Genomic DNA, 27,857 nt, shown 5'->3' with positions numbered 1-27,857 from the left:
AAGAAACAAATCAATCATCGAGATGTTTGTAACATCAAATTCATAAAAATTGAAGTCCTCTATCCATGATATTGCTTTCTACATTAAAAAAGTTTGTCTTATCTGAATCAGGAGAGAAATATACACACATCAGGCACTGTTTATAGGCCAAAACAGTTCTAAACAAATATGTTAGTGGATTTTGATGTGAGAGGACGAAAGAGAAAAAAAATTGATTTGGGATTATGGGCTTGTATTTTGTCCAGAAGCAACAGTTTAGAGCCTTAATGATGAATTTGTTTTTGCAAACATGCAGCTTTTCGCTTCATAAGATATTTATTGATGTTGATTGATTGGAGTGGTGTGGATTACTTGTGAATTATTGTGATGTTTTTATCAGCTGTTTGGACTCTCATTCTGACGGCACCCATTCACAGCAGAGGATCCATTGGTGAGCAAGTGATGTAATGCTACATTTATCCAAATCTGTGCTCATGAAAAAACAAACTCCTTTACATCCTGGATGGCCTGAGGGTGAGGAAATTTTTCATTATTTTTTAAACCATAAAGGCCGGTGGTTTTTGTTTTTCTATTTTCGCCTGATTTTGAAAACCCTTCTGAGACATTATAGATGGCCACTCAACACAAATAGATTTAAATGAATAGTTCACCAAAAAATGAAAAATCAGACTGAAATGTTTGTCAAGTTGACTGACTCCGTGATCAGTGAACTTGCTGTGGATGAAAAGATAAACAGTGAATAACAATTTACATTTCAGTCAAAATGGAATGACAAGTGGGTGATTAAAAATGGTAAATGATGACAGTGCTTTCATATTTGGGTGAATTATTCTTTTATTTGTTTTATTTTTTATTTCTCGTCATGTTCTTTCACAGTTGGATGTGTTGGCCTTTTCTAATGCAATGCAGTATGCACAAGCCAAGTCTTTTAACCTTCAGTATTATACATGTTTACACCGATCAATGAAGAATTCAGATCATGGAAGCTGCCATGATGCTTAATGGAGTTGTGTTCGATCATCTGTGCTAGTATGTCTTACTGTGAACCGTTAAGTTACTAATGTAAATGTTTTATGCACTTTGCCTAAGACAGAGGCTCTGTTATAAAAACCTCTGCTTGCAATAAACCTACTGAAGATATGCTGATTCCTTTTCTCACTTCAAAGGGGGGTAAATGGGTTCTAACATGTTTTAAACGCTCACCGAGAGGATAAGGAGAAATTTAGGTGACTTTCTGATCAATATGCTGCTTTTTGGTGTGAATGCGTTTGGATTCATCTTCTGACCTATTACTTTTAAATATTTTGGAAGTGCATTTAAAAAAAGAAATCATATAGTTCGATTGTCTTTATCAGTTTTTGGGTAGTTTAAGTTGATCCACTATCAACCCGCAATGCAATTCAGTCAAACCATTTTCATCACTATATAATCTATTAATCATTCAAGGAATTAGTGTAATTACTATTTCTAGTCTCTACTGTTGTTCCATATGAATCTTGTTCCAACTGTCCTTTTAAACGTCCTGTTCATGTCCACATATTGTTTACCATTGCACAAAATGTTGGAAATGCGTTTACATGTAATGCCAACCATATGGTTGGATTCCTGGCCAGTGGGCTGAATGTCAGGAATTTCTGGAGTATATTAACAACTGTCCTTTTAAACGTCCTGTTCATGTCCACATATTGTTTACCGTTGCACAAAATGTTGGAAATGCGTTTACATGTAATGCCAACCATATGGTTGATATGACCAGGTCTGACCATCAGGCCTGATAAGCGTATTTATTAATCTTTTAATTAACTTTATAGCAAGTGTATACCTGGGAGTTTGTGAGCAGTTAATAAATAAATCTGTATTTTAAAGTCATGGTAAACACTTGTCTAATCACCTCTTTAAGTCAGTTTGGCTCGTGTGAAACTAAAGGGTTTTATGCATTTTGTTTGTGGTTTATGCATAAAACAATAGTGTGAAAATATTTTTACAATTTAAAATAACTGTTAAAATGCTGTTCTTTTGAACTGTCTATTCATTTAAGAATCCTGAAAAACGTTGTTCACAACTGTTTCCAACTTTTGACAATAGCCTAATAGGAAATGTTTCTTGACATTTTAATTTGAAATCAGCAAATTAGAGTGATTTCTGAAGGATCATGTGACACTTAAGACTGGGGTAATGATGCTGGAAATTCAGCTTTGCATCACAGGAATAAATAGCATTTTAAAATATATTCAAACGGAAAATGGCTATTTTAAATAGTACAAATATTTCACAATATTACTGTTTTGGCTGTATTTTGGATCAAATAAATGCAGCCTTGGTGCAATGCCATGACACTACAACTTAGATGTAAAATGCCTGTATGCTAATAATTTGATTTATTTACTGCCATGTTAGTTAGGATGTCTCACTAGGTCTAGGATCCTGTGAGTTGTGTTTGCTGTCCTGTAGGGGCCGCACGTCTGTGTTTGTGATGACATCTATTGAGCGTGCTGCTGCTGCAGTGAATGTGAATGATGGAATGAACCCGCAGTTCATGCACCGCTGCAGCAGCTGATAGCTCACTGCATCACTCAGGGTAGATCATATCTATCTATCTGTCTATCTATCTGTATCTAATACCATGGTATTACCATGATACGTTTCGTTAGTCTATGTGTATTCAATATTTTATTTAATCAAATTAATATGTCACTTGCTTGGATAACAAAACATGTTTTTTTACATTATATGTACGCAAGGTATTTCTGATGGAAAAGTGAACGTTATGTTTTGTGTTAGGCTAACTGTATATTCAGCACATACAAGTAATTCAATTCTTAAGCAACTCTTACTTTGCATATGTGTTTATTTAGTGTCAGTGTAACAGCATAGGAATGTACACTGTATCAGATTCAGGTAAGCAGCTTGTTTTGGCAGAGCGAGGCATCTGATTGGCTCACATCTGTGAGTGACAGCTGAAAAGCGTCTGTGTATGTGGCCTCTGAAGCTCTGTAACCCCGCCCATCCTCTCACTGCTGCAGTATGTGAATGGATGCAGGCACAGCTGTAGCCAGCTCTGAGAAGCCAGAGAGTTCAGTTGCTGTCTCTGGACCCCTCGCACCGGCTGCCATGGCCAAGGGGGAGAAAGCCCGGGCCACATCAGGGGACAAAGTCACAAATTATGCCTAATTTTAACAAAATTAAGACATGATTTTAATGACCATTAAGCAAATTTCCCTTTTAAAATATATATTTTTTAAAACTAGTTTTTTTGGTGAAACATTTCCCAGACATGTTTTCGACAAGCTTTGTGATATTCAAATATTTTGTTCTTCATGTCAGTTATAGATGTCCACTTCATATGTCTTCCCACACTTCAGTGCTGCTATCATGGTAGCTGTTTTCAATCTGTGAGGAAGTCAGATATTTTGTCTCAACTCGATGACTTCCTGTTTGTTCATCATGATAACGGCAACCAAAATAAACTTTGTGAGAATACCAGCAATCCATAATGCTAGAATGTTGTGGGTAGGGTGTTGCTAGGGTGATTGGGATGGTTGCTAAGTGGATGTCTGCCAATCAAAATCCAGAGAACCCTTTATAAGATTCTCAGTCTGCAGTCAGTAAGATTTGTGATTTTGGAAGGGATTCATATCTGAAATCAGCTAGAACTCATTAAATTAGTCAGTAAAGTGACAGTAAAAAAAGTTTTTTTTTGAGCAGTAAATCAGCATATTAGAATAGAATACATAGCATATTTCTAAAGGATCATGTGACACTGAAGATTGTCTGAAAATTCAGCTTTGCAGTACATGAATACATTATATTTTAAAATATATTAAATTAGAAAACTAGATTAAATTATAATTATAATAATTTTACTGTATTTTTGGTCAAATAAATCGACCCAGCCTTGGCACTGGGCATATAAGATTTATTTCAAAAACATTTAAAAAAAAATAATAAAATAAAAATCTTATCCTAAACTGTTGAACAGTATTGTAAGTCGGGGATTTTTTTTTAAATCCAGTAAAATGTCTAAGTATTAATTTCTGTCTAAAAATTTAAACCAGCTAAAAATCTAGTGAGGGTTACGGTCACTATAGAAAATACTCTTTGCCAATGTAGTAAGTACATAAATAAATAAAGTTTTCTATCTTACACAATGAATTTGTTTTAAGAGTGTTGTGATATTTTTACCAGAAAGCAAGTATTCAAAAATACTAATTAAAAAGAGGCTTTTGTTTTCTTTCCAGAACTTAAAGGGGTCATATGATGCGATTTCAAGTTTTCCTTTCTCTTTGGAGTGTTACAAGCTGATTGTGCATAGATAAGATCCCTGAAGTTGCAAAGACTAAAGTCTCAAAACCAAAGAGATATTCTTTATCAAAGTTAAGACTCTGCCACACCCCCCTAAAACGGCTCGTTCTAACACGCCCCCACATATCTACCTCACTATGTGGAAATATTTGCATAATGCCGCCCAAATGTGCACGCAAAGAAAGAAGGCGTGGTTTCAGTAACCGCAGTTAGTGTTGAAGCAGCATGTAAGGGAGACGCTGTGTGTTTCTAGGCGAAAGCAAAAGCACTTTATTTGGCCTTCCGGAAGTAGATGCATTTAGGAATCTTTAAGATTACTTACAACAGAACAACAATGCATTTTATGGACGACCGTTTCGTGAACCTAGTAGAGGAGGTCATTCTGACTTTGCTATGACAATCTGGCGCTTCTGAATCAGCTACTGTTTTGTTATTAGTTTCAGTATTTGCTATCGACTGTTCAAATGCGGAGTTTTGCGGATCATGTGTGTGTGTGTGTGTGTACGCGCGCGTGTGTGTGTGTGTGTGTGAGAGAGAGAGAGAGAGGGGGGGGGGGCACAACAGAGTGGAGTGGGGTGGAGAGAGAGAGAGAGAGAGGGAGAGGGAGGGGGAGAGGGGGGAACTCACATCAAAGTGGAGTCAGCTGTCTTAACCGTGGCTTGTGTACTGCAAACACATATTCATCACTGTGTCTGTAACGAGACTCTGTTCCCCTGTCGGGCTCGAACTGATGGTAAAACTAATGACATTATTTACTGTCTTTACATTTATTTTGAAAGATGAAGCTCGCGATTATGGTAAGGGGCGTTACATTTCCGACGAGTGCTTGTGGTGTTCAGCCAATCACAATGCACTGGGTCAGCTGGCCAATCAGAGCAGACTGCGCTTGTCGGAAGGAGGGACTTTGTAGAAAACTAAGCGTTTGAGAGAGGCGGGGCATAGAGGACCTACAATAATGTACAGTATTTGGAAAATTATGTGTTTTTTGAACATTAAAGCATGTCAACATATTCTGTTACACCAAATACACAAAATAATGATCTTTAAAAAAGCATCATATGACCCCTTTAAGAATTTGTACAGAGTTTGTTCAGATCACAATATGTGCAATAGCAATAGTCACGCTTAGTAAGAGATCAACCAGAATTAATATCAGCCTCAAGGCTAAGCACACAAGCTTCCTCATTTCACACTTTAGTACCATCAAATCCTCTTCCTTTTCCTTCTTTAGAGGAATAATTCAAAGAAGCATCGGAGTTGAGATTAAATAGACTTGGGTGTATATCCAGTCTTTTCATTTCCTTGCCTGAGTTATCAGAATAATTACATTGTGATTTCAGAAGTCCTTCAACTTTTCTTCATCGTGGTGTAGTTGAGAACGGCGGGGAGAAACCCGGCGAGTTAATTACAGTGTCTTCTGAAGAGCGATCGTTCCTGCCCTCTGTGGTTGTTTTGCTGCGAGGGTACCCAGAGTGCATGTTGGCGTGGAGACGCCAAACACGGGCTTTGATTGAGCGGATGAATGAGTTAACAACTCAAAAGAGGAGTGTTTGACTTCTGTAGTATTTTCAGCACCAAATGTCTGTCTGACTGTCTCCAAGATTTCTCTCGTAAATATATGGCTCTGAGCGGCGGTTAGGCTTCCCTTTTATGTGTTGAAAGGATCTCCCCTCCGTTTTCTACTCACACACACACACACACACACACACCCCCTCAAAAACACACATTTACTCTGCCTTATCCACAGAGCTTTCCAAGGAGTGAGTGTTCTTTTTAATGTGTGAAATGCTTTAGATTCAGAAAACCACTCAAAACACACGCACACACATTTCTTTATTCATTACGGTAATGATAAGTCACTTACTATTTACTCACTATATTCCCATGCTTTCTCCATTGTGTCATTGCTGGGTCCCTTTGAATGGCAAGTGCAGTTTAATGATGTGGTTTTACTTTTAAATGAATAGTTTAGCAAAAAATGAAAACTTGCTGAACATTACTACTCCGCCTCAGGCCATCCAAGATGTAAAGGAAATGTTTAATCGTGGGAAGAGATTTGGAGAAATTTAGCATTACATCACTTGCTCACCTATGGATCCTCTGCAGTGAATGGGTGCCGTCAGAATGAGAGTCCAAACAGCTGATTTAAAAACATCACAATGATCCACAAGTAATACACACCACTCCAGTCCATCAGTTAACATCTTGTGAAGTGAAAAGTTGCATGTTTGTAAGAAACAAATCCATCATTAAGACATTTTTTACTTTAAACTGATGTTTCCGGCTAAAATACATAATCCATAATAACGCTTCCTCCAGTAAAAAAAACTAACATCCCCTGTTGTCCTCTCACATCAAAATCTACCAACATATTTGTTTAGAACAGTTTTGGCTTGTAAACAGTGCTTGATTTGTGCATATTTCTCTCCTGATTCAAACAAGACTAATTCTTCACTAGGGAAAGCATTAATATGAATAGCCGGAAGCAGCAGTTTGAAGTTAAAAACATCTTGATGGATTTGTTACAAATGCACAACCATGCAGCTTTTCACTTCACAAGATGTTAATGGATGGAATTACTTGTGAATCGTGTGAATTACTTGTGGATTATTGTGATGTTTTTATCAGCTGTTTGGACTCTCATTCTGACGGCACCCATTCACTGCAGAGGATCCATAGGTGAGCAAGTGATGTAATGCTAGATTTTCTGTTAAGTTTACCTTTATTTCCTTTGACCCCTAAAACATAACACAAAACTATGCTTAATTGAAAATATGGGGGAAAAACCTGTGAAAAAATGAATAGGAAAAATGCTTTTTATTAACACAGTACATTGGACCCTATTTTAAAGGACATTTAAGTGTATAATGTAAGACCAATAGCTTTTTTAAACCTTTAAAGAACCATATAGCAACTTTAGAATGTTACACAGCGAAAAGTGTTCTTTAAAAGAAGCTTTGAAGAAGCTTTATTTAAGGGTGTTCTCTGTGATCAAATACCCCGTCACTCACAGCAGTGGAAGCATCTGGTTTAAATATTACCTGTGGTTTTGAAGGGTCTCAGACTGAGGACCCCTTCAATCTATCCCACCCACATGCTGGAGAAAGAGAAACTCTGAACCGGCAGTCCAAAGACAGATGCTGTGATTATCACCCAGAAAACTCAATAAAATAGCACATGGAGATGAATCAAGCACATCTAATCAAGTACCAGACTACATCAAATCAGGATGAATTACTTTGAAGAAAATAAAAGTGAAAAGGTAGAAACCCCATGATATATTTAACAGCACATTATTTGAGACAGCAGTCACATTATTTCAGAGATTGAACTCTACAATGTTTAGTCTTCATTGCAAATAAATGTAAACAATTTTAAGACATTTTTATTTGGAAATATTTGTTTCTCATTGGAATTTCAGAACATCTGCATATCCCCATTTTATAGATATATATATTAGTGCTGTCAAACGATTAATCGTGATTAATCGCATCCAAAATAAAAGTTTTTGTTCACATAGTATATGTGTGTGTACTGTGTATATTATGTATATATAAATACACACCCATGCATGTATATATTTAAGAAAAAATATGTTTTTATATATTAAATAAATATATTTATATATAATATAAATTATATGAATATAAATATATACATGTAAATGTATAATCAAACACAGCTGGACTCAAATGAAGGTGTAGAACCATCTCAAGGATGATCAGAAGAAATGGACAGCACCTGGGTTAAATATATGAGTGTCACAGCAAAGGGTCTGAATACTTAGGACCATGTGATATTTCAGTTTTTCTTTTTGAATAAATCTGCAAAAATGTCAACAATTCTGTGTTTTTCTGTCAATATGGGGTGCTGTGTGTACATTAATGAGGAAAAAAAATTAACTTAAATGATTTTAGCAAATGGCTGCAATATAACAAAGAGTGAACAATTTAAGGGGGTCTGAATACTTTCCGTACCCACTGTATATACATATATTTATTTTTATATATGTATATATATATATATATATATATATATATATATGTATGATATTTCAAACTAAATAAAATGCTAAATATTTGAAAATGAATCTTTCAGGTACAAATGCTGCCATAAAAAAAAAGAAGACCCATCAGCTTCAAAATTTTACCTTAAAGACAGGATTTTTCTTGTACTCTCCAAAATATAATATTTGTGTTGGATATTATTTTCTGACTCAGAGACTTTTTGTTTCAGACTCATCTGGATCAGAAGCTCTCTGTATGTAGCAAACTCTGTTTCGCCATCGGAGGAGCACCGAATCAGGTCGCCGGGAGCGCAACAGCATTCTTCCTTCAAATATATCTACTTGACATTGCACAGGTAAGATCTCCACATATTATAATTAAATATTAAGCTATAAAATACTTGAGGAAATGAAGTTAATAGAGCATATTAATCACAGAATAGCACCCTGTTCATTTTTTCAGTGGAAGAGAAGCCAAAAATAATTTCAGTTACTGATTCTTTTAATACTTTTAATACAATACTTCTAGCAAGAACCTTACTACAGTCTGAACAACAGATAAGGATTTCCATTAATGTAGATGTTCACTTTCTCTTCTCCTGACAGATTAACCCATTCCAGGCCTCCATGGTGTTGTTTGTCGGCAAGGCTTGGGGGGCAGTTACTGACCCCATTGTGGGATTCTTCATTACTAAAAGCAAATGGACAAAGATTGGGCGACTAATGCCATGGTGAGTGGTGTATGAGAAGAACTTTTTTTTCTGTCTGTAAACATTCACAAAGTCAGCAAGTTTAAGGTGCATAGTGTCTTAAAAAGTTGTGTGGTGTCTTCCAGACTTTAGTCAAGATAACACTACATTCTTAAGTAATAATGGCATCTAAGCAGGTACCAAAAGGTTGCTAAAGGCCTCTTAAAATGGGCATAATTACAAATCTGGAAGTGCTTTCCATGTGGATGTCTCAGGAGATTAAAGTGACGACATACCCGAGATGTGAGTGTCTGACAGGAAGTTCCCATTATACTCTGGTGTGACATCATGGTGTCTGGGAGGAAGTAGTTAAGGTTTGTTTTCAGAGAATCACTGCGGAACATCTCAGCCATGCCCATGTGGGTCTTCTGGTGTGTCTCAGTGTTTATTGTGCTAAAGCTGTGCCAACACAAAGACAACATTTAGATTTACAGATTCTATGTTCCTTCTTCAAAGGGGAAATTCTACTATATTACTCATCCCATTAGTGTTATGCAAAAATGACTAAGTTGATTTGGTTTTTAGTTATGTAATTACTATTGATATTCTTAAAGTGCTGTTTTTTGTCCTCTTTAAACTACCTTTTAAACTGGCAGATGATGTTTAGAAGCTAACATTTTTAGGGACACACTCTTTGTTTGATGTAATGCCACAAAAAAATGGAAAGTTCCAGAGACATTGTGAGTAAGCCGATTTATAGGGGAAAAAATCTTCTTTTTCTTTTATTTTTTTATGCATTTTTGGGTAACTCTTTCATTAGTTTCATTACAAATGATTAAGAAACATTATATAATAATATTTATATATATATATATATATATATATATATATATGTATGATATTTCAAACTAAATAAAATGCTAAATATTTGAAAATGAATCTTTCAGGTACAAATGCTGCCATAAAAAAAAAGAAGACCCATCAGCTTCAAAATTTTACCTTAAAGACAGGATTTTTCTTGTACTCTCCAAAATATAATATTTGTGTTGGATATTATTTTCTGACTCAGAGACTTTTTGTTTCAGACTCATCTGGATCAGAAGCTCTCTGTATGTAGCAAACTCTGTTTCGCCATCGGAGGAGCACCGAATCAGGTCGCCGGGAGCGCAACAGCATTCTTCCTTCAAATATATCTACTTGACATTGCACAGGTAAGATCTCCACATATTATAATTAAATATTAAGCTATAAAATACTTGAGGAAATGAAGTTAATAGAGCATATTAATCACAGAATAGCACCCTGTTCATTTTTTCAGTGGAAGAGAAGCCAAAAATAATTTCAGTTACTGATTCTTTTAATACTTTTAATACAATACTTCTAGCAAGAACCTTACTACAGTCTGAACAACAGATAAGGATTTCCATTAATGTAGATGTTCACTTTCTCTTCTCCTGACAGATTAACCCATTCCAGGCCTCCATGGTGTTGTTTGTCGGCAAGGCTTGGGGGGCAGTTACTGACCCCATTGTGGGATTCTTCATTACTAAAAGCAAATGGACAAAGATTGGGCGACTAATGCCATGGTGAGTGGTGTATGAGAAGAACTTTTTTTTCTGTCTGTAAACATTCACAAAGTCAGCAAGTTTAAGGTGCATAGTGTCTTAAAAAGTTGTGTGGTGTCTTCCAGACTTTAGTCAAGATAACACTACATTCTTAAGTAATAATGGCATCTAAGCAGGTACCAAAAGGTTGCTAAAGGCCTCTTAAAATGGGCATAATTACAAATCTGGAAGTGCTTTCCATGTGGATGTCTCAGGAGATTAAAGTGACGACATACCCGAGATGTGAGTGTCTGACAGGAAGTTCCCATTATACTCTGGTGTGACATCATGGTGTCTGGGAGGAAGTAGTTAAGGTTTGTTTTCAGAGAATCACTGCGGAACATCTCAGCCATGCCCATGTGGGTCTTCTGTTGTGTCTCAGTGTTTATTGTGCTAAAGCTGTGCCAACACAAAGACAACATTTAGATTTACAGATTCTATGTTCCTTCTTCAAAGGGGAAATTCTACTATATTACTCATCCCATTAGTGTTATGCAAAAATGACTAAGTTGATTTGGTTTTTAGTTATGTAATTACTATTGATATTCTTAAAGTGCTGTTTTTTGTCCTCTTTAAACTACCTTTTAAACTGGCAGATGATGTTTAGAAGCTAACATTTTTAGGGACACACTCTTTGTTTGATGTAATGCCACAAAAAAATGGAAAGTTCCAGAGACATTGTGAGTAAGCCGATTTATAGGGGAAAAAATCTTCTTTTTCTTTTATTTTTTTATGCATTTTTGGGTAACTCTTTCATTAGTTTCATTACAAATGATTAAGAAACATTATATAATAATATTAATACATCAGTACTGTATTTAATTTTTTATGAATTTTTATGATTTCATTATAATTCACCATGTTTTATTATACTTTTGCTTGAATAATTGTGGGTGTTTGAGTTTTAGCAATATTTACAAATATTTAGAAATGTTTTTGTTCAATTTATATACATAACAATGCTTAACAGCTCAGTACCGTATATTTACTTTTTATTATTTTATTATAATTGATCATGTTTTATTGTACTTTATTCTGCTTTTGTGTCAGTAATTATTGGTGTTTAAATTTTAGGAATAAATTTAAAACCAAGAAAAGTTCTGACATAAACTGAAGAAGAAAAAAATATTTTAATTATTACGTTATAATGTTTAACAGATCATTACTGTATATTAAATTTTTTTATTATCCCTTATCATTTTATAATAATTAGTTGTGTGAGAAACTGTGGCTGTATACTATGTATGTTGAGGTTCAAAAGTCGAGAGACCACATTACATTAAAAAATCTTTTAATAAATGGAAATAAACTACATTTTGAGATTAAATAAAAAAGTTTACTATGTTTTGGTTAAATATAAGAAAATCTGGGTAAAATCCTGGGTAAAAAGACTATGCTATGTTGATAAAAATTTGTCTTGTATTTTTAAGTTTAAAATACTGTAAGCATTTTCTCTAGTGGTCTCAAAATTTTGGACCTCGCTACATGTGTCTGTGCATTATTTCCCTCAGGTCACTTGCCCCCAGTTCACCCAGAGTTAAAGTATCAGGTCATTCAGAACCTTACAGACCATCCGGCTCTCTCCATTCACATTAACCCATCTGTCTTGCTCTCTCTCTTTCCTGTACGGCGGCTCCTTTGTGTGACCGAACAATCAGCAGGGCACACAGGGGTTGCTCCACACTGCAGTAGTGGCATCTGGACTGTGCCAGAATTGGCCGCTCTCTTTACCTCACGGTTCTCTGTGTTGCTTGTTTGCTTACACTTGTTTATTCTCTGTGAAAATGAAAAGCGGTGTTGTGCAGAGGTCAGTGTGTCCAGGGTAAACCTGCTTAGAAATGACCTGACCGAACATTGAGGTTTTCTTTACAGGAACAGGGTTGTGATAGTTCTAGAGTTGACAAGGTCACGTAATTTAGAACGGTAACCTGAATTCAGCACTCAGCAAACGATTACTTGCTGTGGGATGAGTCTCACTCCTGAAGCGGAGATATGGGAAACAGGGCTGTAGATTGTGACTAAAATGGTGCCAAATGCGACAAAATATAATAAAAATGTGCAACAATAATTTGAAATCCACATTTGTGAAGGGTTTGCGTTGAGTTTCGTCAGATTTCATCTCATTAGTGCGTGCCAGTGTTTCCTGCCCACAACAAATTAATACAGTGGAAAATGACTCTTATGACCTGGTTCTTTTCATATAAAATTCACCAAACTACCTCAAATTCACTCATTCAGAGCCGTCATGACTCCTTACTGAACTTACTGAGTCAGTTTTAAGTAATGAACCCATTCAGTGATTTATATTGTTGGTTTGTGACAAATTACAGCCTATTAACAGTTTTGTTTTTTTCGTTAATGTCAGACTCAAATGACAAAGAGATAGGCCTATAGGTATTCAAAACAGAGTTTTGCTGCATGGATTAATAATGGTAACATTCGGAAGATTTTGAAATATAGGTCTATATATAAAAACATTCAAATATTTACAAAAATATTATTAGCCTAGTTATTGTTTAACATGAGATCCAGTTGCAAAGTTGAATCGACTGTAATTGAAAATCTGTGTGAGCTAGTATGTAACATGCTAGTGTTATTAACATGCTAGTAACGTGCTAATCATGCTGTAAACATGCTGGTAACTTGCTTGTCATGCTAACAACATTATAACCATAGATATGTACAGATGCCACATTCGACCGCTCCAGATACGTTGACGCGTTCGCCATCTTCCAATATGGCGGACGGCTTACGTATAGCGGCCCATCGAAACAGCTGCTAAAAGGGCATCTACTTATATCTATGCTAATAACATGCTAATAATGCTAGAAACATGCTTGCAACATGTTAGTAACGTGCTAATCATGGTAACAACATGTTAGTAACATTCTAATCACCCTAGCAACCACCCTAGCAACCACATAGCAACACCCTAGCAACTACTCTGGGTACCATAGCAACCGCATTGCAACACCCTAGCAACCACTCTGGGTACCCTAGCAACTGCATAGCAACACCCTAGCAACTGCCCCGATATCCTAGCAACACCCTAGCAACCATCCTGGGTACCTTAGCAACTGCATAGCAACACCCTAGCAACTGCCTTGGGCACCCTAGTAAGCTCATAGTAACATCTTAGCAACCACCCTGAGTACCTTAGCAAACGCATAGCAACACCCTAACAACCATCCAAACCAACCTAGCAACCATTCAAGTACCCTAGCACCTGCATAGCAACACCATAGCAACCGCCCTGGGTAGCGTCACCCTAGCAACCAACCCGAGCACCCTAGCAACTGCATAGCAACACCCTAGCAACCACCCTGGGTACTCTAGCGACCGCAAAGCAACACCATAGCAACCACCCAAAGCGCCCTAGCAACCACATGGCAACACCCTAGCAACCACATCATGTATGTGAGTGACATGTTAGAATCATAATCACCATTATTCATTCATTCATCCATTCTTTTTGTTGACCTGATTAATAAGTAAGATGTAACGGCGCTACGAGGACAATGACATTTCGCTAGTTTAGTGTAGTGTCGAAAAGGAAGGATCGTATCATACAGCACCTACATAAATTGAGTAAAAACATAAAAAAGCAAAAACACACCCAATGCACATTCTTTATTCATCATTTTGTAGATGTAGAGTTAAACATTTTATGCAGAAAAGATACATCACCATCTTGAAGTTACTTGCATTTACTTTAAGAATTAGTAAATATATTGTAAATAAATTATGTTAAATTTTTTTTAGAATATTCTCTATATAATTGAGCTGGCTCACTGCGTTCTGAGAAAAGGCTCTTTCAGCTCTATTATTTAAATTATTCCTTCTTTCATTGGCTCATGCCTGCAGCTGATTGCCTCTCCCATAATGCTATATGGAAGACTTGTATCAGTATGAATTATAAATGGCCAACACATTCCCCACATCCTGCAAAAAAAAATAAAAAAATGCAGCAGAATTCCTCCCTGCTGAGATACACGATGACCATGTCAGATTGTCACTGTGGTTGTGTGGCCTGCGTTTCAGCAGTGTAGATGATTATTCCTTCAGCAGGAGCATCCTCAGAAACACCGTGCTGTTTTTCACACAGAGACAGCAACCATACACGGATGCACACATCTGCAATTAATGTGCACTGTAGCTTTAAGATGACACTCAAGCTGAGTTATATTGATTAGTACAAAAGCTAAAATGTGAGATCAGGTAAACAACAGGACATCTATTGAAGACAGTGTTATTTAGTTCCCTCCTAACAGGCTTTCTGTGCCCACATGACTTGCCTTGATTCCTTCAAACAACCTTTGCCAGAAATATAGTCCCAAAATATGTTTTTCCACATTTTGAATCATGTGCATGCTGATTATACTTAATTGCATTTTGTGTCCTTTTCTTCTCTAGGATGGTGGGCTGCACTCCATTCATGGTGGTCTCTTACTTCTACCTTTGGTTTGTCCCACCTTTTACCAATGGGAGGTTCATCTGGTATCTGGGCTTTTACTGTCTCTACCAAACTCTCATCACAGTAAGTACCCTTTGCTTTGATGTTTTCAACGTTGTAATGTAATTTCATGTTAAACGCAGGTTTAGAGATGACTCAGAAACCACATTAACAGCACCATCCATCATGTTGTCACAAATGCCCCGCAGATCCATTAAAATCTCATTCTGCCTCTGTTTTACCTTGGCGATATTTTGGTTTTGTGATGAGAAATATATATTGGACTGATGAAAATATATAGACCTTCCTCCAAGACTATCCTACAACCCAATAACCCCTAATATATATATATTAAAAACAACATTTTCAACATGTTGTTTAAAAAAAGGATTAAGAGAAAGGATTAAGACCTTAAACAAGAATAAATAAAAAAAACTATAAATGTAGTAAAACTAAAACAAGATAACAATTACTTGAGAAGCAACCCTGCATAATATATTACCATTCAGAAGTTTGCGTTCAGTTTGTCACAAATGCCCCGCAGATCCATTAAAATCTCATTCTGCCTCTGTTTTACCTTGGCGATATTTTGGTTTTGTGATGAGAAATATATATTGGACTGATGAAAATATATAGACCTTCCTCCAAGACTATCCTACAACCCAATAACCCCTAATATATATATATTAAAAACAACATTTTCAACATGTTATTTAAAAAAAGGATTAAGAGAAAGGATTAAGAGCTTAAACAAGAATAAAAAAAAAAAAACTATAAATGTAGTAAAACTAAAACAAGATAACAATTACTTGAGAAGCAACCCTGCATAATATATTACCATTCAGAAGTTTGCGTTCAGGAAGATTTTTTAAAATGTTTTTTTTTTATAAGATATGCCTATCAAGACTGAATTTTTTGTACTGAAAACACAGTCAAATCCATAAAAAATGTGAAATATTATTAGTATTTAAAATAGCTGTTTTCTATTTCAATATTTAAAAAAAAATTGAATTTATTAATGTGATGCAATCCTGAATTTTCAGCAGTCATTACTTCAGATTTGCTGCTCTCTTTTTATTATGAGTGTTGAAAACAGTTGTGCTGCTTAATATTTTTGTGGAAATCAGTATACATTTTTTTCAGGATTCTTTGAATAGAAAGTTCAAAAGAACAGCATTTAAATAGAAATAGGTTATTTTATAACAATGTGAAAGTCTTTACTGTATCAATAAAAGTCAAATTTGGAATATATGTATAAAACAATCCTAACGTTTAAAGGTAGTGTATCTTCCACAGTGTGGCTTCTCAAGTAAAATTATCTCGCTAAAAAAGCTTGTCAACAAAAGTTCATGTGGTTATCTATAGCCCAGCCTCTTTGATGTCTGCATGGAGTTTCCATGATTTATTTGTGTTTCTATCTTTTGTTACTATGGCTTGGCACGGCCCTCTCCATACTGTCCTCCGTAAAACCCGCCAATAAGTGCTGGAGTGGGGAAGCCGCTCTGACCACAGCAGTCTACGCTGTAATGAAAAGTCATTCTAACTACTTGATAAATATATGGTACGACCTGCCCCAAACCGCCAGAGGGGATAAATGCTGCTTTCCTCTTTTAGCGTTCTTCATTGTCTGTAAGCACAAGGCTGAGAAACAGCAGCTGCTTCCAGCGTGCATGTATGAGAACGTAGTTTACATGATTCTAATTAGTCCGTTTTTCATAGTTAGGCTTTGGTTTATGTTTAAATAAACAAATCCTCAAGCTACTCAGAATCAAAAAACCTTAATGGAAGTCAAATGAACAATGTAGGGAACTCTTGAGAAACAGAAGCACTGCTGCAGAACATTTAGATTTATTTTAGTAGCCGTTTGGCCCATTGGTCTGCCGCAGTGCTGACTTGGCTTTCGTGTAAATTGGAAAAGCTAGCTGACTGTAGTACACACTTATAGTAGGTTTGCAGTGCAAGTTCAAGGAAGGTTTGCTGTACTTCAATAAATATTGATTTTGTACTGCACATGTACACAGAACATGTTGTTCTTGGAATGAATAGCGTTGAAAAAATGTATAACACAACATAATATAAATGGGTGTATAAATGGGAAAGATGAGAGGTTATGAAACCACTGATAAATGTACACGTCCTAACTTTTGGATCCCCCATCATTTTGCTTGCCTTTTTTTTTTTTGATCATCATTTATGAGAGCATACAGAATGCTCCATAATTTCTTAACATCTTAAAAATAAAGCATTCAATTAGAACCAAAAATAATTTTATTGCCTGAACCATAGGAGGTCCTATTTAAGAATGTTTTATTATCTAGTTATTTAAAAAAAATTAAAACTGCTGCTTTAATATATATATATATATATATATATATATATATATACTGTATATATTAGCTTGTAATATATTGGTATTGAAATATTATATAATATAATATTGTTATTCAGTTGCATGTATTGCATTTGCAATATATTGCATATTGCAGACATTTATTAATATTTCAATGTTATCTCCTTTTACAACTGCAAATTTTTTGACTATTTTCAGACTATTATTAATAATAAATTTAGTTATTTGTATACATCTCATCATATCGTCTCATATTGCTGTCATATCATATCATATTGCATATTTTCTATGACAGTAAATAAAAATAATTGCTCAGAATGAGAGTTCACATATAAAGATTTCCATCTGAATCACTGTCTGTCTTGCGCTTTGTTCTAAATCTTTCTTGCAGTGTTTCCATGTGCCTTATTCCGCCCTGACCATGTTCTTGAGCACCGACCAGCGGGAGAGAGACTCTGCTACAGCTTACCGTAAGCTTACAGCTAGACACACAGCAGTTCATCTTTAAAGCCGTGTTTGCATTGCTCTAGAAGATTAACAACATCTGATTTCATTGTGCTCCATTAATCCAAAAACAAATGCGTGCCAAGTGTTATGTTGAGAGCTGTGCATGTTTGGAAATGCTTTCAAATGCAAATAACAGATGTTGTGCGTGCGTATGTGCAGGTATGACGGTGGAGGTGCTCGGGACGCTGGTGGGTGCCGCCATTCAGGGTCAGATCGTAGCGAGCGCACACGCTCTGAAGCACTGTCCGCATCGAAACCTGACTACTGGTCACCTGGGAAACAGCAGTGGCACAGAGATCATCAGATCCCTGGCACTGTCACAGGACTTCCTGTCTCATGCTGTACGTGTCACAGTTACACTTTTACTCTAAAATTGACCTTGAAGTGCATTAGTGAACCACAGCTCTTAAAGGGATAGTTCACCCAAAAATGAAAATTTGATGTTTATCTGCTTACCCCCTGGGCATCCAAGATGTAGGTGGCTTTGTTTCTTCAGTAGAACACAAATGATGGTTTTTAAGTCCAGCCGTTGCAGTCTATCAGTCGTATAATGCATGGCAATGGTAACAAAATCTATGAGAGTAAAAAAAACATGCACAGACAAATCCAAATTAAACCCTGCGGCTCGTGACGACACATTGATGTCCTAAGACATGAAATGTTCGGTTTGTGCGAGAAACCGAACAGTATTAATATCATATTTTAACTCTAATACACCACTATGTCCAACTGCTTTGAGCGCGCGCATCCGATGCGTGAGGTGTGTACGTGCTCTGGCGTAGTTTACGTTAATGGGTGTGTTGATATCCAGCCGAAGAGCAATCAACCATAACTTCAGGCGAGCAGGCTCAGAAGTTGGGAATACATGGAAAGTCAGCACTCCCGAATGAGTTCTCGCCGAGAGAACGTAATCTTTAAGTTTTAAGTCGGTTTGAATTATTAGAGGTAAAATATGATATAAATACTGTTTGGTTTCTTGCACAAACCGATCGTTTCATGTCTTAGGACATCAATGTGTCCTAAATTTGGATTTGTTTGTGCATGTTTTTTTTACTCTCATAGATTTTGTTACCATTGCCATGCATTATATGACTGATAGACTGCAACGGCTGGAGTTAAAAATCTCTGTTTGTGTTCTACTGAAGAAACAAAGTCACCTACATCTTGGATGCCCTGGGGGTAAGCAGATAAACATCAAATTTTCATTTTTGGGTGAACTATCTCTTTAATGCAGTCCCTTTGGGTCTAAATTTATGTAATTCTATTTTGATGCATTTTATGCAACACTACAAATATATTTTAATATTTTTATTCAGCAAGGACTCATTAAATTGAACAAAAGTGACTATAAAGACTTCTATAATGTTACAAAAAGATAAATGCTGTTCTTTTAAACTTTCTTAATTATCAAAGAATGTTGGCAAAAAACAGTATCATGGTTTCCTCAAAAATATTAAAGTGCATAACTGTGTTTAACATTATAACATAATAAACAGAAATGTTTCTTGCAAATCAGCATATTAGAATGATTTCTGAAGGATCATGCGACACTAAAGACAGGAGGAAAGTTCAGCATTGCTTCACAGGAATCAATTACACTTTAAAATATATTCAAATAGAAAATAGTTATTTTAAATAGTAATGATATTTCACAAATGTACTGTTTTTACTGTATTTTTGATCAAAGAAATGCAGCCTTGGTGCACAAAAGAGACTAGGGATGTAACGATTAACCGCGAGCCGGTTGAAAATCGCGATTCATTTAGGGGTAGTTTATATGAATCCATGTCTGAGGGGAACATGCTGTCTTTAGAAAAGTTTAGATGCAGGGCTCTACAGTGCGACTATTTCAGTTGCATTTGCGACTGAAAACTACTGCGTGCGACTATGACATTTTTAGGAGCACCAGTGCGACTGACCCCATCATCATCATATTTGTGATTGTGATCGCTGAGGGGAGCTTCAACGGTTTCTACGGGTTTTTGCAGCGTTGAGTAATGTATCACAGACATATCTCACGAATCCTTTCATGAGCAAAGTGTAGACGGTGTAAATAAGAGATTCATCGCGCAGAGTAGAGAGCTTCGTTGATTATAAATGTGAGATCGCGATTAACTAAGATGAGTGACAGCTTTTAATGATTTTTAAAGGAGTTTGTAAATGTGATACTGATTTAATACAATACAATTCAATAAACAAGAAGTTAATATTAAGTGACTTACATTGTCTGACTATAACACTATTGTCTGATTTTGCTCTATTTCGTCGTCGAAAATAGTTTAAAACAAAGACACAGCGGAGCCACTGCGCATCTCTATTCAAACACAGCGATGTTTCGTTTATGAATGAACGGGCGTTTTTAAACGAATCTAGTGAGTCAGTGATTCATGATTACCCATTCATAAAGACAGTCACTTGATTCATTCCTGAATGAATCAGCCATTCGAACAAATCAATTGAATGAATGATTCAGTGATAAAAATAAGACTTGCCGACACCTGCTGGCAGTTTGTTTCATTTTTAAAGTATCTTTTCAGTTATTTAAATCATTTAATATTTCTATATTCAAAATTTTATATTTAAAACATTAATATCATCATGAATTTATGGATTTAATTGCACTCATGCCTCTTCTGAGCCTCATTAAATGTCTGAAAGTACACCAAGCCACTTTTGTGTTCTTCTGTGCCACCTCAACAAATGTCTAATTTTACTTACGAATTACTAATTTTGTTAATACTGATTTAATTTGATTGGTAACTTATATTTCGTGTATACTTTATAACTTTATAAATCGTGAATCGAATCGAATCGTGAGTTGAGTGAATCGTTACATCCCTAAAAGAGACTAATTTCAAAAACAATAAAAAATCGTATCGGCCTCAAACTTATGACCGATAAATTGTGATCAATAAGATTTTGTAACAATTTTTGTAACAGATAGATAGATAGATAGATAGATAGTGTTTGTGATTCTAGTTCTAGTTTCTAGTTCTAAAGAGAACTATTTTGCCTCTGTGCTAAATTATTTTTCTTTCTTTCTTTTTTTAAATGGCTTTTCCCTGAAAACATCCAGTATCATTTAACTATAAACCCTCCAAAACCTAATTAAGTTTGGACTTTGAAGTGTTACTTTCAGTGGAACAATTTATATTCATCAGAATCCACAGAATCAATAAATAAATGTGCTTATTTAGTGGACTGAATAACTCTATTTCGAGCCGAGAGCCACTGAACTCAATGTCAATCAAATTCGACATGCGAGTGAGCCGACAAGCTTGGCTTGTGGATGTGGCTGAGGGTTCCACAGTGGAAACCCATAATGGAGCACCATGAAGGGCCACAGCTATTTGGAGCTGGACTGCCGAGCGTCTCTCTGGTTAAGGCTCTCAGAGGCGGCTGGGCCGAATCCACCACGCTCCGTGTGATTGAGCATTCCTCTGCGGGATGGTTGGGTGCGCCAACCGACTCTTCTGGAGCGGCACTTTTGATCTGGAACAATAATGAAGTGCTTGCCGCGGTCTGTGAAAAAAATAGCAAACAATCCTGAGGTTGTTTAGGGCAGAGCAGTTCCTGTTTGGGGATATTAGATTGAAAAGTTCCTCTTTTCTGGGGTTGCACCTAATTTGGGCTCGCCAAACTTTACAAGACCATACAGTACGGCGTCTGAAGCAGCAAATACACTCAAATAAATATGATCATTTGTAACATGACAACCATGTACTGGAATAGAACTACAACCGAAGATTAAGAGTTATTAAAAACAGATTTAAATGTGTTGACAGACGTTTTCCATCACCGCTCATGGTCTGTTTCTCTTTACAGAAGGAAGTGTACATGATAGCTGCCGGAGTGATCGGTGGGCTGTTTCTGGTTTGTACGGTGGTCATGTTCCTGGGAGTCAAAGAGAGCGATGGTGAGCGTGTGTGGTAATCATGTGGCATAAATTTGGGTTTTGCAACTGCATCCGAATGGAAAAGTATGATTAATTCACCCCAAAAAGTTAAATTTTCACGACTCTCTTCTGTAGAATACAAAAGGAGATAGTCGGCAGAAAGTGCATGCTGCCCTTTTCATCCATATGACTTGTGAGCTATATATCCTATTTTTTTCTAAAGATACACCACTGTTCATAACTTTGGGGTCTGTAAGATCTGTTTTTAAAGAAGTCTCTTATGCTCACCAAGGCTGCATTTATTTAATCAAATAGACTGTAAAAACAGTAATATGGTGTAATATTATACTATTTAAAACAACTGGCTCGAATGTCATGTTCTTAGTGATGCTAAGCTGAATTTCCCATCTTCAGTGTCACATGATCCTTCAGAAATAATTCTAATATGATGATTTCATGCTCAAGAGACATTTCTTATTATCAGCAATGTTGAAAACAGTTGTGCTGCTTGATATTTTTGTGGAAACTGTGATGCATTTTTTTTCAGGATTTTTAACAAAAACAAATTTAAAACCGCATTTATTTAAAATAGAAATAGTTTGTATAAATGTAAAAGTCTTTACTGTCATTTATCATCAATTTAGTATCTCCTTGTTGAATAAAAGTATACATTTTACTGACTCCAGACTTTTAAATGGTAGTGTATATCATTTGTGAACAAACCGTAACAAGTCAAAATCCATTCACAAATGTGGTGTGCGTACCAGGTTTGAATGCACGCAGATTTCCTATATAGAAATATAAATTATGTAAACGAATATTGACTTTGTGCCTGACACAGAGCTGTTGTATGGCTTCAGAAGACTTCAGACCGCAGAAAACATGTTTAACATTTGGGCTTTCTCCACTTTTTGTGTCTGCATTAGATCCCTATGCTCCTAAAACGGACAAGGCCATTCCTTTCCATAAGGGCTTTATTTTGGTAATGAAGCATGGGTCCTACCTGACTCTGACTGCGGCTTTCCTGTTCATATCCGTGGCCATCCAGGTAACATGTTTTCCTTTTAGTTATGTCATTCTAGAATGTGTTCAGTTGGTTGTTGTGTGGAGCAAAGTATGTAACTGAATAATTATATTTATTAGCAGCATATGCTGTTTCTTCAGGTTTCAAACTTAATAGAATGTAAGCTTTCGCTTTTCTTGAGGAATAGTTCACTGAAGAATTATGTACTTGCCATTCCAAACCCGTAGGCTATTTTTCAGATGAAACATAAAAGTTAAAAAACTTTAATCCTTGATTGAAGTATTCCTTTAATCACAGCATTTCGGCTGGATTAATTAAGGACATCATTAGTACTGTTTTACATTTCTATTCACTGCTGTTTCCTTTTGCAGTTGATACAAAGTAACTTTGTGCTGTTCTGCACATATGCGGTGGAGCTGCGAGAACACTTTCAGAACATTGTTTTGACAATTCTGGTGAGTGAAGAAGACACCTATGAACTTAATTCAGTAGATAATCGGTCCTGCCATTGGCGCTCCTCATCACACTGACATTAAAAGAAAGACAAAGTTCTCTATTATTCTCTCATTTGTGTCTGTGTAAAGTGAATATGTGACAGAAGTTTTGTACTGTATATCTTTCTAGATGTCGGCCGCAGTGAGTATCCCATTCTGGCAGTGGTTCCTTGAGAAGTTCGGGAAGAAAACAGCAGCTTTCTGCGGCATTACAGTAATTTTTATTTTATCAGGTGTTTTTTCTTAAAGGGACAGTCCACCCAAAAATGAAAATTCTGCCGTACTTATTCCCAACCTGTATGGCTTTCTTTCTTCTGCTGAACACAAAAGAAGATAATAAATCAACCAAACAGTTGACGGTAGCCATAGTTTGTGTTCAGCAGAAGAAAGAAATTCATACAGGTTTGGAACAACATGAGGGTGAGTAAATGATGACACTGGTGAACTATCTCTTTAATCAGTGATTTGGAGGACTCCAATTGATCCGATTGATCTTTAGCTTCAGTAGTTTTATAAGTTAACAAATGATACTACCATATTATGAATGAAAATAATGAGGTATTTTAACTATAATAAAAGTTTATCATGTATAACGGTGTTGCTATTGTTAACTAAAACTATTAAAACTGTTTCTAGTAATCAAAGTAAAGCTAAAGTAAAATAAAATAAAATGCAAATATTAGATAAAAAATAAATTAGAAATGATTAGAAATTAGAAATTGCCTTAGCAATTAACTGAATTAAAAACGACTACAATTAAAAATTAAATTAAAAATTGAATTAAAATGGCAAGAAAAAGTTAGAATTTTTTTTCATTTACTAAAATGACTAGAAATATAATATAGAAATATAAAATAACAACAATAAAATAATAAAACTGACAAAAGCACTTAAAAAAATACAAAAAATTTGTTTAAAAAAATTAAACTGAAAATATAAATTTTTAAAGATGTAAATAAAACAGATTATTCAAATGTTTTACAAGAAAATACTATTTATTTTAGTCTTTCTACACCAAAATTTCACTTTTACTTCAGTGTGTTACTTGCCATTTATTTGTACTTATTTGTTAAATTTAAATACACAAAATAATGATCTTTAAAAAAGCATCATATGACCCCTTTAAAAAATGCTAAAAAAGTGGGCGTGGTGCGCAGCGGAGCGGAGGAGGGGGAAGAGGGGAGACAGACAAGCTTGTTCTGGCAGTTTCATTTAGCTCCCATCGAGTTAAAAACACAAAGAAATGCACAGCCATTTGCACTCTGCATCGAAAACATATACAGTATATGAACTCGCTGTTGCACCTCTGAGAACTTTTAAGGCTTATCCTGTGGCGTTTATATAACCCATTGACGGGTTGTGTCACAGAGCTGTAAAAATGGTTATGAAGTGAATGAATCGCGTTTGTGCCGAACTCTTATTACAAAGCAAAAACAAACACTCTTCTTCGATCCATGAACGTTTCTCTCAGTTAATGTGCGCAATGCCATCTCGGTCTGAAACGTCTGTCATAGCAAATCAACACATGCTGTTGTGAATAATTAAGTGAAGCCGTCTTCTCATAGGATAAGAACACGCAGTCTCATGAATAATTTAATAGACACGACGCGTCATCGATGTACTATAGTCCATTGCTACGTCACAAATTGTGACTGTCAACACAATGTAGATTTTAAACCCGGAAGATGAAACTAGCGCAAAAAAGCTGAAAATGAACCAGTTTTCTCCAACAGTTAAAATTATCGGATGCTAACATTGTCTTCTATGATGTGCAACACCTCTGCTAAAATCTCAGAAAAAGTAGTCTGGGGTTTCATGACCCTTTAAAGCTGGTACAATGCAATATGTTCATTGTGTAACACTCAGTGACCTCTTTTAAATTGTCATGTGTGCAGTGGATCATGCCGTTCACGGTGATGCTGGTGTTCATCCCTAATCTGATAGTGGCATATGCCGTGGCCGTATCATCTGGGCTTAGTGTGGCTGCTTCGCTCTTGTTACCATGGTGAGTCTTACAAACCAAAATATAATACTGTTTTACTCATAAACGAAGTAAGGTATTTTTCGATTTTTCAATTCCAGATCAGTTTCGCAGTGGCAATGACAAAGGCAGCATCACTCTCATCTTCTTCAGAAATGTAGTTTATGCCATGCATTGGAGAGAGGATTATAACTTGTTTATTTAAAGGCACAATATGGAATTTTTCGCCACTAGAGGGCGCATATTCAGAATAAACAAATAGACAAAGGCGTAGTTTGATGACGCCGTGACTGAGTGTGGAATCATGGGAATTGTCGTCTTCATCCCCACAGCCGATGCAATCTGACGGGACTCGGGCAGAAATCATGTTCATGGATGAGCTAATGATTTATTAACGTAGTAGAATGAAGCAGGGTGAGGCTGAAAGCCGTTGAAGCGAAACGCGGCCGCTGAACGAGCGTGACACACGGCTCGAAAGCAGCGGAGCTTTTATTATGCCACAGTCGACCACTTCCGCTCCTTCCAGTCGTGCGTATGTGGGGTAAAGCAGCGCTGTTTTATCATACTAGATACATTTGAAAGTTCTGTTATAATGCTACTCTGTGCGGTCGTCACCGGTCTATTAAAACACACAACATATTAAAGCATCTTTGGTGTTTCCATGTTTTCTACAAAAGAAAACCGGAAATTGAGGGGTTATGACGTCATTGGCAGGCGACACAATGACACAATAGACACGCTCCGTGTCACTAGTTAAAATCGCTTATTTCTCTGGATTTAAACATTCTTAATGTAAGTACACAAGTCAGCAAAATATATAACACCGTTCTTGTGGTTTTTGGATATTTTAATTTAAAAAAAAACTTACATATTGTGCCTTTAAGCTTTGATTTAACCCCTCGGATACATAGGTTTAATAACCCAGTAGTCTCCAAATAACAGGTTTCATGGCAAGGTCAAGCTGTTTTTTGGTTTTTAAAGATACACTCGGGTTGATTGGAAAATCCCCAAATGAATAAATTGCAGCTTTTATGTGCCGACTACAAAGAAGATTTGGCTTTATGGTACCAATGCCCATGTTTAATGGAGATGATGATTGATGCCTCCGCCTTGTTGTGTTTCCTGTTGCTCAGGTCAATGTTACCAGATGTAGTGGATGACTTCAGACTGGCAAACCGCAACTCAAAAGGACACGAGGCGATCTTCTACTCCCTATATGCTTTCTTCACGAAGTTTGCTGCAGGCATTTCTCTCGGAGTGTCGACGCTCTGTCTCCAGTGAGATCACTCTTTCAGTATTTACAGCTGGGAATGATGAATCAGGACAGACAGTGGTGTATTTGTGTTGAAATGTATTGTTGGTGTCTGTAGGTTTGCTGGTTATGACACAGGCGCGTGCAGACAGCCCCCTCCAGTGGTCTATACGCTCAAACTGCTCATCGGCGCCGCCCCGGTGGCCTGTATCACCACAGGCCTCATGATCCTGGTGCTGTACCCGATCAGTGAGGACGTCAGATTACGAAACAAACTCGCCCTGGAGGAGCTCAGGTGAAGACCCTGATTTACAGAAAATCCATTGCTTTCCTTCAGCAAGTATGCATTAAATTAATCAAAAGTAACAGCAGTAAAGACATTTATAATGTTGCAAAAAAAAAAAAAAAGTATATTTCACACAAATGCTGTTCTTTTGTACTTTCCATACATCAGACAACCCTGAAAAAAAGTCATGGTTTTCACAAAAATATTAAGCAGCACAACTGTTTTTAACATTAATAAACAATAAATGTTTCTTGAGCAGCAAATCAGCATATTAGAATGATTTCTGAAGGATCATGTGACACTGAAGACTGGAGTAATGCTGCTGAAAATTCAGGAATAAATATCATATGAAAATATATTCAAATAGAAAACAGTTGTTTGAAATTGTAATAATATTTCACAATTTGACTTGTTTTTTTTTGTATTTTCGGTCAAATAAATGCAGCCTTGGTGAGCGAGCATGATTTCCTTCAGAAACATTTTTTAAAATCTTACAGATGCCAAACATTTGAGTGGCAGTGTGTATGTATATAAAAATATAAATACAAAATTTCAATATAATTGAATTTATATTGATGCATTTTGTATATACGATATATAATAAAGTATATACTGTATTTGTGGTTTATTTTTCAGAAGCCAGAGTATTACCTGTAAATCTCTCAGAGCTGAGCTGAGCAGCGCGTGACATCCTCAAACAGCCGATCCTTATATTCTAGCCCAGCGCTGGGATGAGTCGTGTTAGTGTATATTACACTGTGTGACATATAGAATGTTTTACTGTAAACATTTCAGTTTGTTTCTGTATTCAGTTACTGTATTTTCAAGTGAACATATAGCCACATATACAGTATTACAGTATCTAATTTACACACATGAATGGACTATATATCATTATATATCAGGATTTCCTGAGGGAAAATTGTATTAGTGATTATAAATATTAGTGAATGACTCGATTACAGGATTAATAAAAATTGTGCTGGTTCACGTAGCTTCAGCATATTTCGAAGA

General features: G+C 36.1%; 1 protein-coding gene across 1 annotated transcript; it reads left to right on the top strand.

Moving 5' to 3' along the window:
• Positions 1-9,179: 9,179 nt before the first annotated feature.
• Positions 9,180-27,720, top strand: mfsd2b (MFSD2 lysolipid transporter B, sphingolipid). The gene is made up of 14 exons (XM_016295777.1): positions 9,180-9,194; positions 10,083-10,208; positions 10,459-10,583; positions 15,015-15,138; positions 17,796-17,874; positions 18,071-18,252; positions 21,737-21,827; positions 22,733-22,854; positions 23,202-23,285; positions 23,455-23,538; positions 25,220-25,329; positions 26,439-26,582; positions 26,676-26,852; positions 27,480-27,720. The coding sequence occupies exons 1-14, from the start codon at positions 9,180-9,182 to the stop codon at positions 27,529-27,531; spliced, it is 1,515 nt and encodes a 504-aa protein (XP_016151263.1). The 3' UTR covers positions 27,532-27,720.
• Positions 27,721-27,857: the final 137 nt, after the last annotated feature.

This window comes from Sinocyclocheilus grahami, unplaced genomic scaffold (genome assembly GCF_001515645.1).
Source record: "Sinocyclocheilus grahami isolate Dianchi unplaced genomic scaffold, SAMN03320097.WGS_v1.1 scaffold340.1, whole genome shotgun sequence".
NCBI classification, from domain to species: domain Eukaryota; kingdom Metazoa; phylum Chordata; class Actinopteri; order Cypriniformes; family Cyprinidae; genus Sinocyclocheilus; species Sinocyclocheilus grahami.
This window is presented reverse-complemented; position numbering and strand designations above follow the sequence as displayed.